We start from the raw sequence: 14,579 nt of genomic DNA, 5'->3' as shown, positions 1-14,579 counted from the left end.
TGTGGTGAACTGGGTGAAATCATGAAATCATGTTTATTTTACTTTAAATTAGATAGATCTACTAGATATAGATATAGAGCAGCAACGATTTGAATCGTCAGCGATACCAATATGCATTAGGTATAGTGACGCGCTTTTTTGTATCCTCGTGCCGTATCCCATTCATGTAAGTGGCTGTGCGCCGTTAAATATGTCATTTAAGTCGTTATGTTTTGCGTCTACTGCAGGTTCTCAATGACCATGGCAGAGGCACCACCACCGCCGTTGCAGATACCGACGGCACCAATCTTGGCCTTCTTCTCCTTGAGGACGGAGGTGAGGGTGGTGACGATACGGGCACCGGAGCAACCGAGAGGGTGGCCAATGGCGACGGAACCGCCATAGACGTTGACCTTGTCAAGGTCAAGGCCAAGGATCTTGCCATTGGCGAGGGCGACGGCGGAGAAGGCCTCGTTGATCTCGTAGAACTCAATTTGCTCGGGGGTGAGACCGGCGTGCTTGATGGCCTTGGGGATGGCAAGGGCGGGGGCAATGGTGAAGCGCTCAGGCTCGCGCTCAGCATCACCCCAGCCGAGGATCTTGGCAATGGGCTTGAGGCCAAGCTCCTTGACCTTGGCCTCGGAGGCGAGGACAACAGCGGCAGCACCGTCGTTGAGGGGAGCGGCGTTGGGGGCGGTAACGGTGCCGTCGGGCTTGAAGGCAGGGCGCATGGCCTTGAGCTTGGCCTCGTTGAGGTTCTTGACCTCGTCATCGGTGGTGATTTGGACCGGGGGCTTGCCTCGGCCGCCGCTGACCTCGACGGGGACGATCTCGGTGAAGAGACCAGCTGCGGTGGCAGCCTGTGCCTTCTTGTACGAGTTGATGGCGTACTCGTCCTGAGCCTCACGGGTGAGCTCGTACTCCTTGGCGCAGAGTTCGCCAGCGAGGCCCATGTGTTCCTTGTTGTAGGCGTCTGTCAGACCGTCCTTGAGGACGCCGTCGACGAGGGTCTGGTCGCCGTACTTGGCGCCGGTTCGGAGGTTGGGGAGGTAGTGGGGGGCGTTGGACATGGACTCGGTACCGCCGGCGACGACGATGTCGGAAGTGCCAGTCATGATGTTCTGGGCTCCGAGGATAATGGCCTTGAGGGCAGAGGCGCAGACCTTGTTAACGGTGGTGGCAACGGTGGACTGAGGGAGGCCGGCGCCAATGGCGCACTGGCGGGCAGGGGCCTGGCCGAGACTAGAGACTGTCGGTCAGCATGCGAGAGGTTCTGCGGTGTAGACGACGATGCGACCATGGAGATCTTGGGCGTAGAGGAGAGGACCGCAAGATCAAATCCCCAAGGCGCAGAGGCGGGACAGGCAGAGAAACAGAGGGATATTTGGAACGTACCCAGCGGAGAGGACATTGCCAAAGAAGACCTCGTCGACATCCTCAGGCTTGATGCCGGCTCGCTCAACAGCACCTGGACCGCGTTAGCACCCGAAAGCTCATAGAACCAAGGATCGTGTAAGTATACCCTTGATGGCAGTGGAACCAAGCTGAGTCGCGCTCAGGCTCGATAGAGAGCTGTGATGGTCAGTATCGTGATGGCAACTTTGAGGGCATGGCGGGGCACCACGGAGCTATATCGCTCTCATGGCTTCATATGTCCAACGCACCCAAGGAAGGAGCCGACGGGGGTACGGGCCGCCGAGACGATGTAGACGGTAGGAAGGCCTGACATGATTGCGGTTGTTTGGAGAGATGTCTTGATCAGAAAGAAGACTTGAGATGTTGGACAAAGGAGGATGGAGGAAGACGTGGGAGATGAGGGAAAGAAGGAGGGATTGCGGAAATTTTGTTGAGGGAAGGAGCAGCTGAGCCCGGCGTAAATATGCTAAGGTAGGTAGGTACCTCCCAAATGAGGTAGGCAGCGACAATGAGCAGTAGCGATTGGAGATTGATAGCCCAGGAGCCCGCCGGGGCGTTACGTATTATGGCCGAGTGCCCCTCCTTACTGCGCCTGCTTGCGCGCGCACTCTGGAAAATCGAGCGAAATGGAGACCGCTGGAGACCACAATGGACAATCGACACCAGAATGGGCCAGAATGGAGGGGCACGGCTGTTGGCAGGCGCCGCTGTCGGCATCTGCAACCCTGCCCACCGCTCCTGCCCCACTTGTACCTGACCGCCCGCATCCGCCAATCACCGCCAATCACCTCCATGCAGCGCGTAGCCTTGCATATGCCCACGTGACGCAGCCTCGCCCGGTCCATCGAAAAAGTTGCCGGCGCCATACAGCACCGACTCCACGCGCGCGAGGCAGAGGGCGAAGCTTTGGGTGAAGAACGACAAGAGAAGCTGCATTTTTCCGAGTCCGTCGCCCGCGCAACCTGATTGACATTCTGCGCTTCGCTGCACGGCCAAGATGGATGACCTCTACGACGAGTACGTGCTCGCTTTCTGACTGTCGCTCCACGACTACGCGCTAACACACGGCACTGCAGGTTCGGCAACTTCATTGGCGACGAGGCCGGATCCGAGGAGGCATCTGAGGCCGGTGTCGAGGCGAACGACTATGTCTACGACGATGAGCCCGAGGAAGCGCCTGGCGTCACAGGGCAGGAGCTGATGGAGATTGATGGTACGTGTTGCGCCGCGCGCCGTGGAGCTAGCGAAGCTCGGAAGCTGACCTTGTCTTGCGAATCTATAGATGGACCGTCGAATGCAATTATCCTCCACGAGGACAAGCAGTACTACCCGACGGCCGAGCAGGTATATGGCGCTGATGTCGATACCCGCGTCGAAGAGGAGGATGCGCAACCTCTTACGCAGCCCATCATCGCACCCATCGAGCAGAAGAAGTTCAACATCGAGGAGGCCGACCTCCCCCCTGTGTTCTTCGATCGCGAATTCATGACCGACTTGATGAACTTCCCCGATCAGACCCGAAACGTCGCTTTGGCCGGTCACCTGCACCACGGAAAGACGGCATTTATGGATATGCTGGTCCTCGAGACCCATGACATCACGGACCGTTTGGAGAAGAGGGTTGGCAAGAAGCGCGACGAGCAGTTGAGATACACCGACGTGCACTTGTTGGAGAGGGAGCGAGGTCTATCGATCAAGTCGGCGCCAATGAGCCTGGTATTGCCCAGCAGCAAGGGCAAGTCGCATCTGGTCAACCTCATTGACACCCCGGGCCATGTCAACTTTGTCGACGAGGTTGCGACCGCCTTCCGTTTGGTTGACGGTGTGTGCCTAGTTGTCGACGTTGTTGAGGGCGTCCAGGTCAACACGGAGCAGATCATCAAGCACGCTGTCCTCGAGGACATCCCCCTGACCCTCATCATCAACAAGATGGACCGCCTAGTCCTCGAGCTTAAGCTCCCCCCCAAGGACGCCTACTTCAAGCTCAAGCATGTCATCGAGGAGGTCAACACCGTCATCACCAACACAGCCCCTGCCACGGCAGCTTCGAAGCGGATAAGCCCCGAGAAGGGCAACGTTCTCTTCGCCTGTACAGACATGGGTTGGTGTTTCACTCTGTCGTCCTTCGCCAAGATGTATACCGACACGTTTGGTGATATCAACACGGATGAGTTCGCGAAGCGGCTTTGGGGAGATGTATACTACAATCCCAAGAAGCGCAACTTCACGCGGAAACCCATCGAGGAGCGCGCGGCGAGGTCCTTTGTTCACTTTATCCTTGAACCTATCTACAAGATCTTCACACACTCTATCAGTGACAGCCAAGAACAATTACGACCGGTTCTGGCTTCGCTGGGCATCGAGCTCAAGCCTTCTCAGTACAAGGCCGATGCAAAGGTGCTGCTCAAGTTGATATGCGAGCAGTTCTTTGGCCCCTCGACGGGCTTCGTCGACATGATCGTTGAGCACATCCCCTCTCCCGTTGAGACCGCCGAGCGGCTCTTGGAGAGGTACTATACGGGCCCTACGGATACCAAGATCGCCGCATCCATGATGGCGTGTGACCAAGATGGTCCTCTCGTTATTCACGTTACCAAGCTCTTCAACACCTCAGATGCCAAGAGCTTCCACTCCTTTGGTCGTGTACTCAGCGGTACAGTTCGACCGGGTATGCAGGTTCGCGTCCTCGGTGAGGGCTACTCGCTCGACGATGAGGAAGATATGGCCATGGTATCCGTTGGGGAGGTCTTTATTGGCGAGTCTAGATACAACATCCCCACTGACGGCGTGCCCGCCGGAAATTTGGTGCTGCTGAGCGGCGTGGATAACTCCATCGTCAAGTCGGCCACCATTCTCCCGCCCAAGCTGGAGGACGACGAGGACGCCTACATCTTCCGCCCTGTGACGCACTTCACCGAGTCTGTCTTAAAGGTTGCCGTCGAGCCTATCAATCCTTCCGAGCTCCCCAAGATGCTTGATGGCCTGCGCAGGATCCAGAAGTCGTATCCTCTCATCAATACCAAGGTCGAGGAGTCGGGCGAGCACATCATCCTCGGTACCGGCGAACTATACATGGACTGCGTGCTGCACGATCTGCGGCGCCTCTATGCCGACATGGACATTAAGGTCTCAGACCCCGTCACACGCTTCTGTGAGACGGTGGTTGAGACATCTGCGACGAAGTGCTACGCCATCACTCCCAACAAGAAGAACAAGATCACCATGGTAGCTGAGCAGCTCGAGAAGGGCATCTCGACCGACATTGAGACGGGGGCCGTGCGCATTCGAGATCCTATCCGCAAGACGGCCAAGTTCTTTGAGGAGAAGCATGGCTGGGATAAGCTGGCGGCCAGAAGTATCTGGGCGTTTGGACCGGACGAGTCGGGGCCGAACATCCTTCAGGATGACACCCTTCCCACAGAAGTGAGTCTAGAAAACCTTGCCCTAAGGCCCAAGCCCCGTGGTTGGACCACTCTACGGTGTTTTTGAGAGTAAATGCTGACAGCAGGTGTCTCAGGTCGACAAAAAGCTGCTAAACACCGTGAAGGAATCGATTCGACAGGGTTTCAGCTGGGCAACCCGTGAGGGACCCTTGTGTGAAGAACGTGAGTTGCAACCCCTTCTTTTGCCTCCCAACTCCATCACGTCGTCACCTCTCTCCTTTCTTCTTGGCGTTCTACGTCGCCGACTACAAATGAGGCCGACATCGCCACGGGCTCCAGTGAGCCTGTGCCGCCCTCTGACCCCGGCTTCATGTCTCGAGCGCGGTGGACCTTGACCTGTCAAGGGGCCGACCGCTGCAGGATGCTGTGGGGATTGAAGCCTCCACCCCTGATTGCACCATCACTGCCGCCCTAATGCAGCCTGCAATCCTGCTCTCGCGGCCGGCATGAGACCGCGGTGTTTGCTGATGCCGCTTGGTGCTCGTGGCTGGTAATGACAAGCCCATGAACATGGGGTCGATTTCACCGCTGCGGGCCGGGTGGTGGGGGTTGGGTTGATTGACGATCGCTCCCTTGATCGCGGCAGATGCGCTTTGCGCCTGCATGTAACCCCAAGGACGCCAGGTTCGTGTGGCGTCAAGAGATAATCAAACACTGACTGGGACGTGCAGCTATCCGCAATACGAAGTTCAAGGTTACAGACGTGCTCCTGGCCAACGAGGCGATCTTCCGGGGTGGCGGCCAAATCATCCCCACATCCCGCCGCGCCTGTTATTCATCCTTCCTGATGGCGTCCCCGCGTCTGATGGAACCCGTCTACTCTGTGTCAGTGACAGGTCCCGAGGACTCGTACATGGAGGTCTACAACGTGCTGTCACGGCGGCGCGGTCACGTCCTGTCGGATGGCCCCGTGGCCGGTACACCGCTGTACCGCGTCAATGGTCTCCTGCCCGTCATCGACAGTTTCGGTTTCGAGACGGATCTGCGCATCAAGACCCAGGGCAGCTCCATGGTGAGCCTCGTCTTTGACAGCTGGAGCATCGTCCCCGGCGACCCACTGGACCGGGAACAGATCATCCGCCCACTGCAGCCTGCATCAGCACAGGCGACAGCGCGCGACTTCGTGCTTAAGACACGACGTCGCAAGGGGTTGAGCGAGGACGTTAGCGTCAAGACATTCCTGGAGCCGGAGTTCTACCAGAGCCTCATGGAGAGCGGTATGCTAGGAGAGATTTGAAGCAGCAATGTGTCACGAGGCAGGAACCAGGAGCCACACGCCAACCAAACGGTTTGGGGTAACTTGTGCGAGGGTGCGAGGAGGGAGGGCTGAGGACGAGGGCGGCTGAAGAGAAGGGGGCTTGCGCACGGAGGAAATGGACGGTACCCTTGGATCCTCACATGGATGATGATGATAATGGCCAGTGCGAGGGCCACGTGTACAAGGATAGATGCTGCACCATTTGGGAAAAAGGTTCTAAGTAAGTTACATTGCGATAGTGTTAGCAAGAAAGCATCCAGGAACCACGGTGTATGTAGATGAAAGACGATAGAAGCCTCGGCGAAACAAGGGCCCTACCATGGGAACCAGGATCTCGGACTCTGGGCTTCTACATCTGTATTACTAACACGCGTATGCACAATCCACCTAGTCGAAGGAATGAACGCCTCGTTTGCCTCTAGACCGTCCACGATTAGAGTTGCCTGTCTGCTGGAACGGTGAGCCAACCCCCCCCCCAGGTTGTTGGACAGGACGGGGCCGTTTTTCTCGATGATGACGGTTCCACAAGGACGGGAGGTGCCACTCAGGGGACACCCTGACAAGCCCAAACGCTGAGGGTTCCTTGACGGCTTGGGGTCGGCGTCACGGGGGTGCAGCGTTTAGCAACCTGAACTACTCTCGACGGCTGATCCCGAGGCGAAATCCCACGAGGTGAAATGCGCAAACCGCCGTTCCTTCGGCCAACGTCCGGCGTGTGATGCGGCTTGCACGGTGGCTTGCGGGGAACGCACCGCAGAGGAGGCGCGTGAGGCCAAATCCCAAAGAGAGACCGAACAACCCCTCATGTCGAAATTCCGGAGGAGCGGTAGGGCGTTCGATGGGCAGAGCGACAGGAAGCTCGGGTAGTGGTGGGGAACAATTCCCTACAGGGGGACTCCTGGGCTGTCGAGCGGTCGAGTGAGCAAGCAGCAGCAGCAGCAGCAGCAGCAGGTTGACTAGTCGCAGCAGGGGGGAAGGGGTTGTAGGGCTTTGCTGGGGTGTGTGTTTTGTGATGGGCGCTCTTCTAAGGCCATTGGGACGAAAGAGCAAGAAAAAGCCATGCCGGAATGCGTAACGGCCATGGAGCTCGGCGCGGAAGCTTTGGGACACGGCATGATGCATCCCGCCTTTGAGCTAAAGATGAGATGAGATGTGGCTGGCATCAGTATCCGCCGAGTAGAGTAGTGCCATCGGCTCGGGGGAAATACTCGTGCTATGTGAAGGCTAGCGGAGCAGAGGTCGAGTCCGAGGTCCCGTTTCGGAATGCAAGAACCCCCCCATATCGCTTATACCTTAGGACGTTTCGCTGATCCCAAACACTAGAGAGAACTGTCTCTCCTCTCATGTCGGGGGGGACCACGGGAGTTGAGGGAGAGCTGCCCTGCTGCAGCGACATGGAGGATGATGTGAGCCACCAACAGGCGGCTGCAGCATGCTCCCCCAGACTGACAGCGACCCAAGCGGCATATGCAGGTGTGATCCCCGGTGCCCAGGAAAAGAGCGCTCCCGAAAATTATCGGGACCGCGGCCAGACACCCGCACATTCGAAGCTTCACCTCCAAGCAAGCTTGAGCCAGGGGTGTGTCGTAAAGGCGTCATTTTATGAGCTGGACCAGGGCGTCGTCGACCAAGATCATCCTCCACATCCACAATCGAGGAGCCTGCTGAACTCTCGCGCGTGCAAATCGACCGGGGCCTAGCTCGAGTAGCAAAAGTCAACTGGACATGACATGACAGTCTTGCCTGGGGCCCCGTTTACCAAGCCGGCTAAGGTCGCCCTCCGCTGGCTTGGCACGACTTGTCAACTTCAACCCCATCCTGTCGGTGACCCAAGTGCACGGGAAGCGCACAAGCCCCATCGCTGTGATGGTGATGCTGGCTAGGTGCGCTTTCGCTTTCTGGGACGACCACTCCAGGGGGGGGAGGGGGGTGTCGACGATGGGTTGGATCCCCCCTCCGCGGTAAATTCCGCCTAAGAGTTGTAGCCCAGCAGCTACTGGCCAGCAAAGAACCCTGAGATGGGGCCAGATTGAAGACCGGGCGGTTTGGAATTGCGGCGACGGGAGTGGGGGATGCTGGTTTAGAGCCTGACAGGGGCACGAAAACGGAAAGCAAATCGCAGGGTTGGCCATTTGGCCAGAAACTTGACAGCAGATGGAGCGCCAGCACATTAGTACGCTGTAGATCTGGATCATGGTCGAACTAGACCCAAGGAGATTGACGTTGCAGTGTAAGTCACAAATATGACAAGGACCAAAGCCACGACCCCGGACAATCGAGGCCTGTCAAACGCCTCGAATTGATGAAAGGCCTGGCCAAGTCGATAATTCCGCTCAGTCCACCCGTCCACCCAGGCCATCAGCATGTGACTGTCGTAGCAGGCGTACGATCCTCGGTACTGCTCCGCGGCAAAAGCGTGGACTTTTGCCGGATAACGCCTTGGAGATGGAGGGTCCCCTGTTGTGCACTTTGTGGTGTGGCTTGTTCGCGGTTGAACTTTAACCAGATCCATCTGTCTTTGGGGCCAGCCCCCTTGTCAAAGACCAACCCCTCCAATCAGGAACCTTTGCCATTTCGCCCAATTGCTTCCCATTCCAGCTCGACTCGATAGTCAAGTGGTCTGCTTGCTGCTTGATGCTGACCCTGCAGACCGCCATGTCACCAATGTTGGGGAAAAGCCGAACCATCATTGCATATTCAGCTTGAGTTTCATGTGATTTCTTCATGGTTGTTCGATTGACCATACATGCCGCCGATTATAATCGGGTGACGGAATCGTCAAAGGCCAAGGGGGGCAGGGGACTATCCTTTGCGAAACGCCGAAAGAGGCAGCTGAAATCCCGTGTAAGTGCTCAAGCACACGTCTCCAACATCTTATCCAGGACTCCCTTCAGAGTATCATTTTCCAATGCGGCAGCTACTCGCTCTTTGTCACCAAGCTGCTTGTTCACCTGGTCGTCCTGGTTATGGCTGTTTTCCTTGCAAGTGACATCGACCCGGTAGTTGGGAGGAAGAGCCTGCTCCAGTCGCACCCGAACTCCCAGACCAATAACTGTCGCGAGCGAGCAGTGCGTGATGGTCGGTGTAATTTCCACAGCAACTTGAACAATAGTGTTGGGGTCTGGAGCGCCCAACGAGGGAGAGGGAGAAATGTGAATGTCACAGAGGTTAATGACAGAGAGCTGACCCAGAGACACCGGATGTTCAGGGTCGGAAATGGTTGAGATCAAGTCTGCAAAGCAACGTTAGCACTGAATACTTGTTTGAGAATCCAGCGGAATGAACGCTGTTGCCACTAGGGACTGGTTATGGTATGTAGAACCGGACGCATCTAACAAGCAACTCCACAGTAGAAGCCCCGTGGTTCTTGGGGTTTGATGGTGGTAGTTTGAGCGTCATGCAAACTTCTGAGAAAGGAAATAGGCAACCCAAGTGGCAGAGATAGTGTAGTGAGGTGTCTCAAGTTGAAACACTTCTAGTCTCGACTCCACTAAAATAGCAAGACAAAAAGAGATCGACATACCGTAAATTTCCTGTTCATCGATAGCTTCATCGGCAAACTCGTCGTGCCAATCACTAGTGCGCGGCCAAGCAACCGCGCTCTGGCTACAGAAAGGCTGGGATAGGTACGACGGCTTGGCGAAAACAATGTCGTTGTACCTAGATTCAGGGCCCTTCCGGGGAGCCAGCTTTGCCTGGCGCGTGGGCAGCTGGGATGCGCTCAGGATGGTAGGGTTCGCATTGTCCAAGGTGGCCATGGCGGCCAGAGAGGGACCGATAGTCGGCGCTGGGATGCTGGCAGGCGGGATACAGCGCGAGCGACGCAGGGGGCAGAGAGGACGAGCGTCGTAGAGTGACCGGCTCAGCCCGAGGAAAGCTGGATAGTGGAGATGACAAATGCGCCGCAAGATGCTAGCCAAAGGGTCGCGGACTCGTGATGGCCAGGTTGTTCATGAGTTCGTGTTGCACAAGGATGGTGGGATGCGGGTTGTGGGCGTGGAGGGGAAGATTTGATCTCATGACGCCACATTTGATAAGCGCGGAGAGTTCGACCGAGGCAGGAGGCTTGAGGGAAGGAGGGGGGGGGGGGTGAGGCGCAGCACAAGCGAGACTCGAGACCACCGCCACTGAGCTGACTAGACTCGCACTTTTGGCCCTTGGGCAATCAATCTAGTTTCTAGCATCGCAATACTCCGCATGGCAAATCGTCAGCTGGAGGCGCTTGTGGTGGACCCCTAGAGAATGACGCACGCATGACAATAGGCACATTGCGATGGAAACTTTATTGGCATCGCATCGAACTCCGTGCGTACATCATCGGCATCCATGCCGAGACGCGCCCGCAACAGGGGCCCTGGACGGCTGAGGATTAACTCTGCAATGCGAATGCACACTGGCTGGGCACACGTCGTCATGGCTGCTGTCGGAATATGCAGGATAATCGATAGTGGCCTCGAGGAGGACGCACGTATTCATGCGCTGGGGATCATTGGAGATGATTGCGGTGTAAGACCAGGGGTAGCAAACGCCACGAGACTCCGGGTGAGAGCGAGATTTGACTCAATTGATGGCGCTCGAACTAAGAACAAGCATTCCACACTCAATAATCTAACGTGGCAGTGGGGGCTGACCTATTTTGAAAGATTGGATGGGGTCGTGACGTCCCGGCCGAGAAGGCTTCTGGAATCTCCGTAGAAGGCGTCAATGGGCGGCGCGGTTGCCGGCACCCCTGCAACGAAGATCCCCAGAAGCCGCCCAGAAGCCGAAGGTTGGTCGAGATGCGCCATGGGTCTTGCATGGCTTGACAACCGGTCCCAGATCGTGGCGGACGCGGATTCCGTGGACTTCGGAGCAGACTACCAGAACGGGTCAAACCAAGGTCCGCGAACCCCCTTGGGCTTCGAATTGAGCCAGCCGGAGAGTCGTCTGCCGCAGAACGTCTCAAGTGCCGACGCAACCAACAGCTTATGGCCCTAACGGGCGATCCGCGGCCCTATGCGTGACTCCCTGACGCTTAACGCTGGGGGCCGATTCAGTTCTGGTGTGTTGGATGTCGGAGGGCATCGGATCTTGATTGGCATTAGTAAGAACCCCATCCAAGATTGGTATCTATGTGTAATCTGAGCTCAGCAGAAGATGCCGGCCGACGGACCCAGCGGGACATGGGTATCGCGGTTCCTGGGATCGCCGGACAGGTTGAAATTGCTCCTATGGCTACGACATCCTATAGTTGTGAGGATGCATGCAAGGGCCTGCCATGATTCTCCCAGGTCAGGGGGGTGGGTCATCGTCATCGTCTAGGTCGTCCTTGGTTCTGTGCCTGCGGCGAACCCTACAGCGGCAAGGAGGGCGATAAGTTGTCAGCTGTCGCCCATGAAGCACCCATGAAGCACCCAACCTTCTTCTGCCGCCTTGTCCCTGAGGCGCCGGCCCATCTCGTCGTGCCGACACGTTGCACCTAGTCCGGGGACTGGAGCTCGCGCTGGGCACTAGCGGTGGCCTCACCGACCAAGCTTTGTGGCGGGAGCTGCGCGCTCCGTGGTCACTGGTAGGCTTCCGCTTGCCCAAGCGAGGACATTGACTTTGATGAAGGGAATTGGGGGTGTTGGCCCCGTCGAGGCACTGAAACCACCATTGCGTGAAGGGCAATTTGATTGAGCCCTCGAGCCCGGAAAGTGGGCTGCGGGTGCGTGGAGAAAAACCGTCCCCTCTCTCTCCCCACCTACGACTGGGCTTAACGTCGCTGTACCTCGGCATCTTCCACGCCGCCTCCTCCTCGCTGCCCTGAGCGTCACCGAACCGACAACGACGGCCGACATGTGACAACAGTCAACATCTAGTAGGTACCTACATACGGCCCAGCGCAGCCGTACCACCTGCCGGGAAAACACAGCGCTCCCCTGACCCTTCTCGGCTCTATAGGGAGCACAGGACAAGGTTTGTCAAGATGCAGGTGGTACACCTCTTTCATTTGCGGCATTGTCGCCAGTCTGAGAAGGGCGGATTCGCCCTCTAGTACAGTGTCAAAAGGCGCCACTGAGCGAAGTTTGCGTCCTGTCTGGCCCCGAAAGTTCTAGCTCGTGCGTGGGAGGCGACCAGGGGGTGTCTGCCAAGGGGAGGGGGTTCCAGGCTAGATGTCGGCTCGGATCCTGGGGTGTTGACGTCGATACGACAAGTACCGTGGCGTGCTGGAAACATCGAGGACCCCTGGCGCTTGATGGAGACGACCAATTGACCCTTCCCCGAGCTAACAAAGGAGTATCCGTGCGAGAATCGCGAACCACAGAGAAGAGACATCACCGGGTGAAATTGCGAGGCGCAGGTAGCCCACCAGTTGCGGATCGAAATGCTGCCGGAGCTTTTTAGGATCGAGCGGTAAGCTTGCTAACAAGCTATCGTTCGCCTCCAAAGCTACAGATCCCCGCGATGACGGTTCAATTTTCCTCCGTCAATTACCGAATACCGGCGAGGGGAAGTCGCAGGTTTAGGCGTTTGCTATCCTTGAGCCTGCTTGGCTGATCGCGTCCGAGTACGACCAGTACCCGCCTCCGGGGCTATACTCGGACTGGTCTATCATAGCGACGGTTCCTGCATTTCAACAACAAACAGGTATTCGCAGTTGCCAAAGGTGGCATGGCATGTCTCTGGTGGACGCACTGTGCTCGGTACATGTTTGGACGAACCAATCTGGGGAGGCAACGGGCCATACCCCAGGCTCACCGTCGTCGTCAGCGGGGATAGGCACTTATCCAGGGTGTTGGTCGCTCAATTAGCCTTGGGAGGCAGAACAAGACCTCATTGACGGGACTCACGCGCTGGCATGCCGAATACTGCAGCTGCAATCAAATGCCACCCACAATCTTCATGCGGCTTGTTTCTCGTCGGCGGGAGGGTCGCATCCAAGCCATCCAAGCTCCCCTCGCCGTTGTGACAACCTTGACGAGCAAGTGCGGCCCCTGCCGAAAGTCAGCCAACGGGAAGCCGGGGGAGGCTCAAGAGCAGGAAGATGGAGAGATTCCATCAAGCAGAGGATGGTGATTGACGCGCGTTGGGCTGAGCTACTGCAGGTCAGGATGAGAACCGTTAGCACCGTCTTGGGTTCCTTGGGAGCGAGGGTGGATCCCGCGCTGCCAGTGGCTCGAGGACAATGAACTGACCGCCGTGGCGCACTTTGGGGCCATGGTGTCGGTAACCGTACTGGGACAACCCAGCTCTGCCAACCTTACCAGCCAGCCGCTAGCCAGCCCATCATATATCCACGCACATACATAGTAGGACTGCGAGGCGGGGAGGGATGGAGGGATGAAGGGATGGATGGAACCCGATACCGACACCATACATGACGGCAAGTTTACGGGCCTAAACCGGCAAGGAGCAAGACGATGGGCAGAACAGGGGGTTGCCGCAAGGCCCGTGGATCGCAGCGAATGATTATGACGCGCCAAGGCAAGTTCCGCGCTGTGGCACGGAAGTCGATGTATGTGTCCGGGGGACTCTTGGATGTCCCGGCTCTTGAGTGGAACATCTGGACGCATCTCGATGTCCGCGAATGTATCTTGTCGTCCCTGGCATTCTGGCAAGCGCGTACACCGCGAAGATGTCGAGGCCCCCTTAGAAGAACCCAAGCGGCAGCCCAAAGTACTTATCTGTACGAATGCCAATGCCTCGATTAAATGGGCGAATCAGCTGGTTTTTACTTCAGTATCAGGTGGCCGAAGTTTCTTAGAAACCGTGGCCCGGATGCCGGTGAGGTCCGTGTTGTGGCTGTGGCTGGCATTGTATGTAGGTCCGGAGTCCGCCGCACCGCACTTGTTCGTCCATCTGTCATTGATCTTCAAAGGCACTTACTTTCTACGAAAACCTGCCTAGTCGAATCCAGGAGGTCGAAAGCGGTGGAGTTCACTCCATGAACCCAATAACACCCGTCGATATACGACGGTGCGCAGCGACCTGGGACGCACTGTGGAGCGGCTTGTCCCCTGTTGTTCGGTGGCAACTCCACTGAAGCACGCAGTCGGCAAGGTGCCGGGCTGAGTGCCTTGACCCAGGCGAGCCTAGTGAAGCAGGTGGAGAGGCCCTGTCTGCCAGAGGAACACACATACTAGGACGAGGCTAATGCTCGAGACGACTACGGGAGGGATGGGGACAGCGAGCCAAGAGTCCCGGGGGCGGTGGCGGTGGGTGGCGTGGTGGTCGCCTGCGAGTGCCGTTCTGTCGTCAACGGGCATATGCTAGTGGACATATGCTGGTGGAACGTCGCCTTAAACTCCTCCCGAGGCGACCAAAGACATCAATCCACACTGGCGCGGTAGACGGAAGCCCCCCCGGAGTCCAAGACAGGATGCGGACCAGCGTGCGCACCTCTCTCAACATAAGTACCTACCCTACCGCGGGTGCTGGTGACACGACGCCTCCTGATCGGGCTCGAGGGCGCGGTGGACCTGAGCGAAGCCCATCTTGCCATGGTGCAACTCCTGTGCTTG

The 14,579-nt window shown here is 57.3% G+C and overlaps 5 protein-coding genes across 5 annotated transcripts; 1 reads left to right on the top strand and 4 right to left on the bottom strand.

Moving 5' to 3' along the window:
• Nucleotides 1-14: 14 nt before the first annotated feature.
• BGZ61DRAFT_442727 (Thiolase, N-terminal domain-containing protein) lies at nucleotides 15-2,032 on the bottom strand. The gene is made up of 4 exons (XM_046244781.1): nucleotides 1,644-2,032; nucleotides 1,502-1,551; nucleotides 1,375-1,447; nucleotides 15-1,221 (listed from the first exon to the last, which is right to left on the bottom strand). Exons 1-4 carry the CDS (start codon nucleotides 1,706-1,708, stop codon nucleotides 219-221), a joined length of 1,191 nt encoding a protein of 396 aa, XP_046109338.1. The 5' UTR covers nucleotides 1,709-2,032; the 3' UTR covers nucleotides 15-218.
• A 251-nt stretch (nucleotides 2,033-2,283) lies between these two features.
• BGZ61DRAFT_125799 (P-loop containing nucleoside triphosphate hydrolase protein) lies at nucleotides 2,284-6,402 on the top strand. The gene is made up of 5 exons (XM_046237089.1): nucleotides 2,284-2,412; nucleotides 2,472-2,608; nucleotides 2,678-4,818; nucleotides 4,913-5,000; nucleotides 5,510-6,402. The coding sequence occupies exons 1-5, from the start codon at nucleotides 2,393-2,395 to the stop codon at nucleotides 6,073-6,075; spliced, it is 2,952 nt and encodes a 983-aa protein (XP_046109337.1). The 5' UTR covers nucleotides 2,284-2,392; the 3' UTR covers nucleotides 6,076-6,402.
• BGZ61DRAFT_125793 (uncharacterized protein) lies at nucleotides 6,403-7,344 on the bottom strand. Its single transcript, XM_046237088.1, has one exon. It carries the CDS (start codon nucleotides 7,216-7,218, stop codon nucleotides 6,730-6,732), a length of 489 nt encoding a protein of 162 aa, XP_046109336.1. The 5' UTR covers nucleotides 7,219-7,344; the 3' UTR covers nucleotides 6,403-6,729.
• A 1,604-nt stretch (nucleotides 7,345-8,948) lies between these two features.
• Nucleotides 8,949-9,854, bottom strand: BGZ61DRAFT_490473 (uncharacterized protein; the record flags this gene model as incomplete). Its single annotated transcript, XM_046250335.1, has 2 exons — nucleotides 8,949-9,328; nucleotides 9,620-9,854. The coding sequence occupies 2 exons, from the start codon at nucleotides 9,852-9,854 to the stop codon at nucleotides 8,949-8,951; spliced, it is 615 nt and encodes a 204-aa protein (XP_046109335.1).
• A 1,366-nt stretch (nucleotides 9,855-11,220) lies between these two features.
• BGZ61DRAFT_125772 (uncharacterized protein) lies at nucleotides 11,221-11,980 on the bottom strand. Its single transcript, XM_046237087.1, has one exon. It carries the CDS (start codon nucleotides 11,851-11,853, stop codon nucleotides 11,368-11,370), a length of 486 nt encoding a protein of 161 aa, XP_046109334.1. The 5' UTR covers nucleotides 11,854-11,980; the 3' UTR covers nucleotides 11,221-11,367.
• Nucleotides 11,981-14,579: the final 2,599 nt, after the last annotated feature.

Source organism: Ilyonectria robusta (assembly GCF_021365365.1).
Source record: "Ilyonectria robusta strain PMI_751 chromosome Unknown BGZ61scaffold_3, whole genome shotgun sequence".
Lineage (NCBI taxonomy): Eukaryota > Fungi > Ascomycota > Sordariomycetes > Hypocreales > Nectriaceae > Ilyonectria > Ilyonectria robusta.
The sequence above is the reverse complement of the archived record's forward strand: the minus strand, read 5'-3'. Positions and strand labels throughout refer to the sequence as shown.

Excerpts from the sequence above, each read along its gene's own strand:
- BGZ61DRAFT_442727 (XM_046244781.1), bottom strand. The coding sequence starts at position 1,708 with ATGTCAGGCCTTCCTACCGTCTACATCGTCTCGGCGGCCCGTACCCCC. Across the intron at positions 1,552-1,643 it reads CCCGTCGGCTCCTTCCTTGG|CTCTCTATCGAGCCTGAGCG; the intron begins GTGCGTTGGACA and ends TGACCATCACAG. Across the intron at positions 1,448-1,501 it reads TGGTTCCACTGCCATCAAGG|GTGCTGTTGAGCGAGCCGGC; the intron begins GTATACTTACAC and ends AACGCGGTCCAG.
- BGZ61DRAFT_125799 (XM_046237089.1), top strand. The coding sequence starts at position 2,393 with ATGGATGACCTCTACGACGA. Across the intron at positions 2,413-2,471 it reads ATGGATGACCTCTACGACGA|GTTCGGCAACTTCATTGGCG; the intron begins GTACGTGCTCGC and ends ACGGCACTGCAG. Across the intron at positions 2,609-2,677 it reads GGAGCTGATGGAGATTGATG|ATGGACCGTCGAATGCAATT; the intron begins GTACGTGTTGCG and ends GCGAATCTATAG.
- BGZ61DRAFT_125793 (XM_046237088.1), bottom strand. The coding sequence starts at position 7,218 with ATGCATCATGCCGTGTCCCAAAGCTTCCGCGCCGAGCTCCATGGCCGT.
- BGZ61DRAFT_125772 (XM_046237087.1), bottom strand. The coding sequence starts at position 11,853 with ATGCCGAGGTACAGCGACGTTAAGCCCAGTCGTAGGTGGGGAGAGAGA.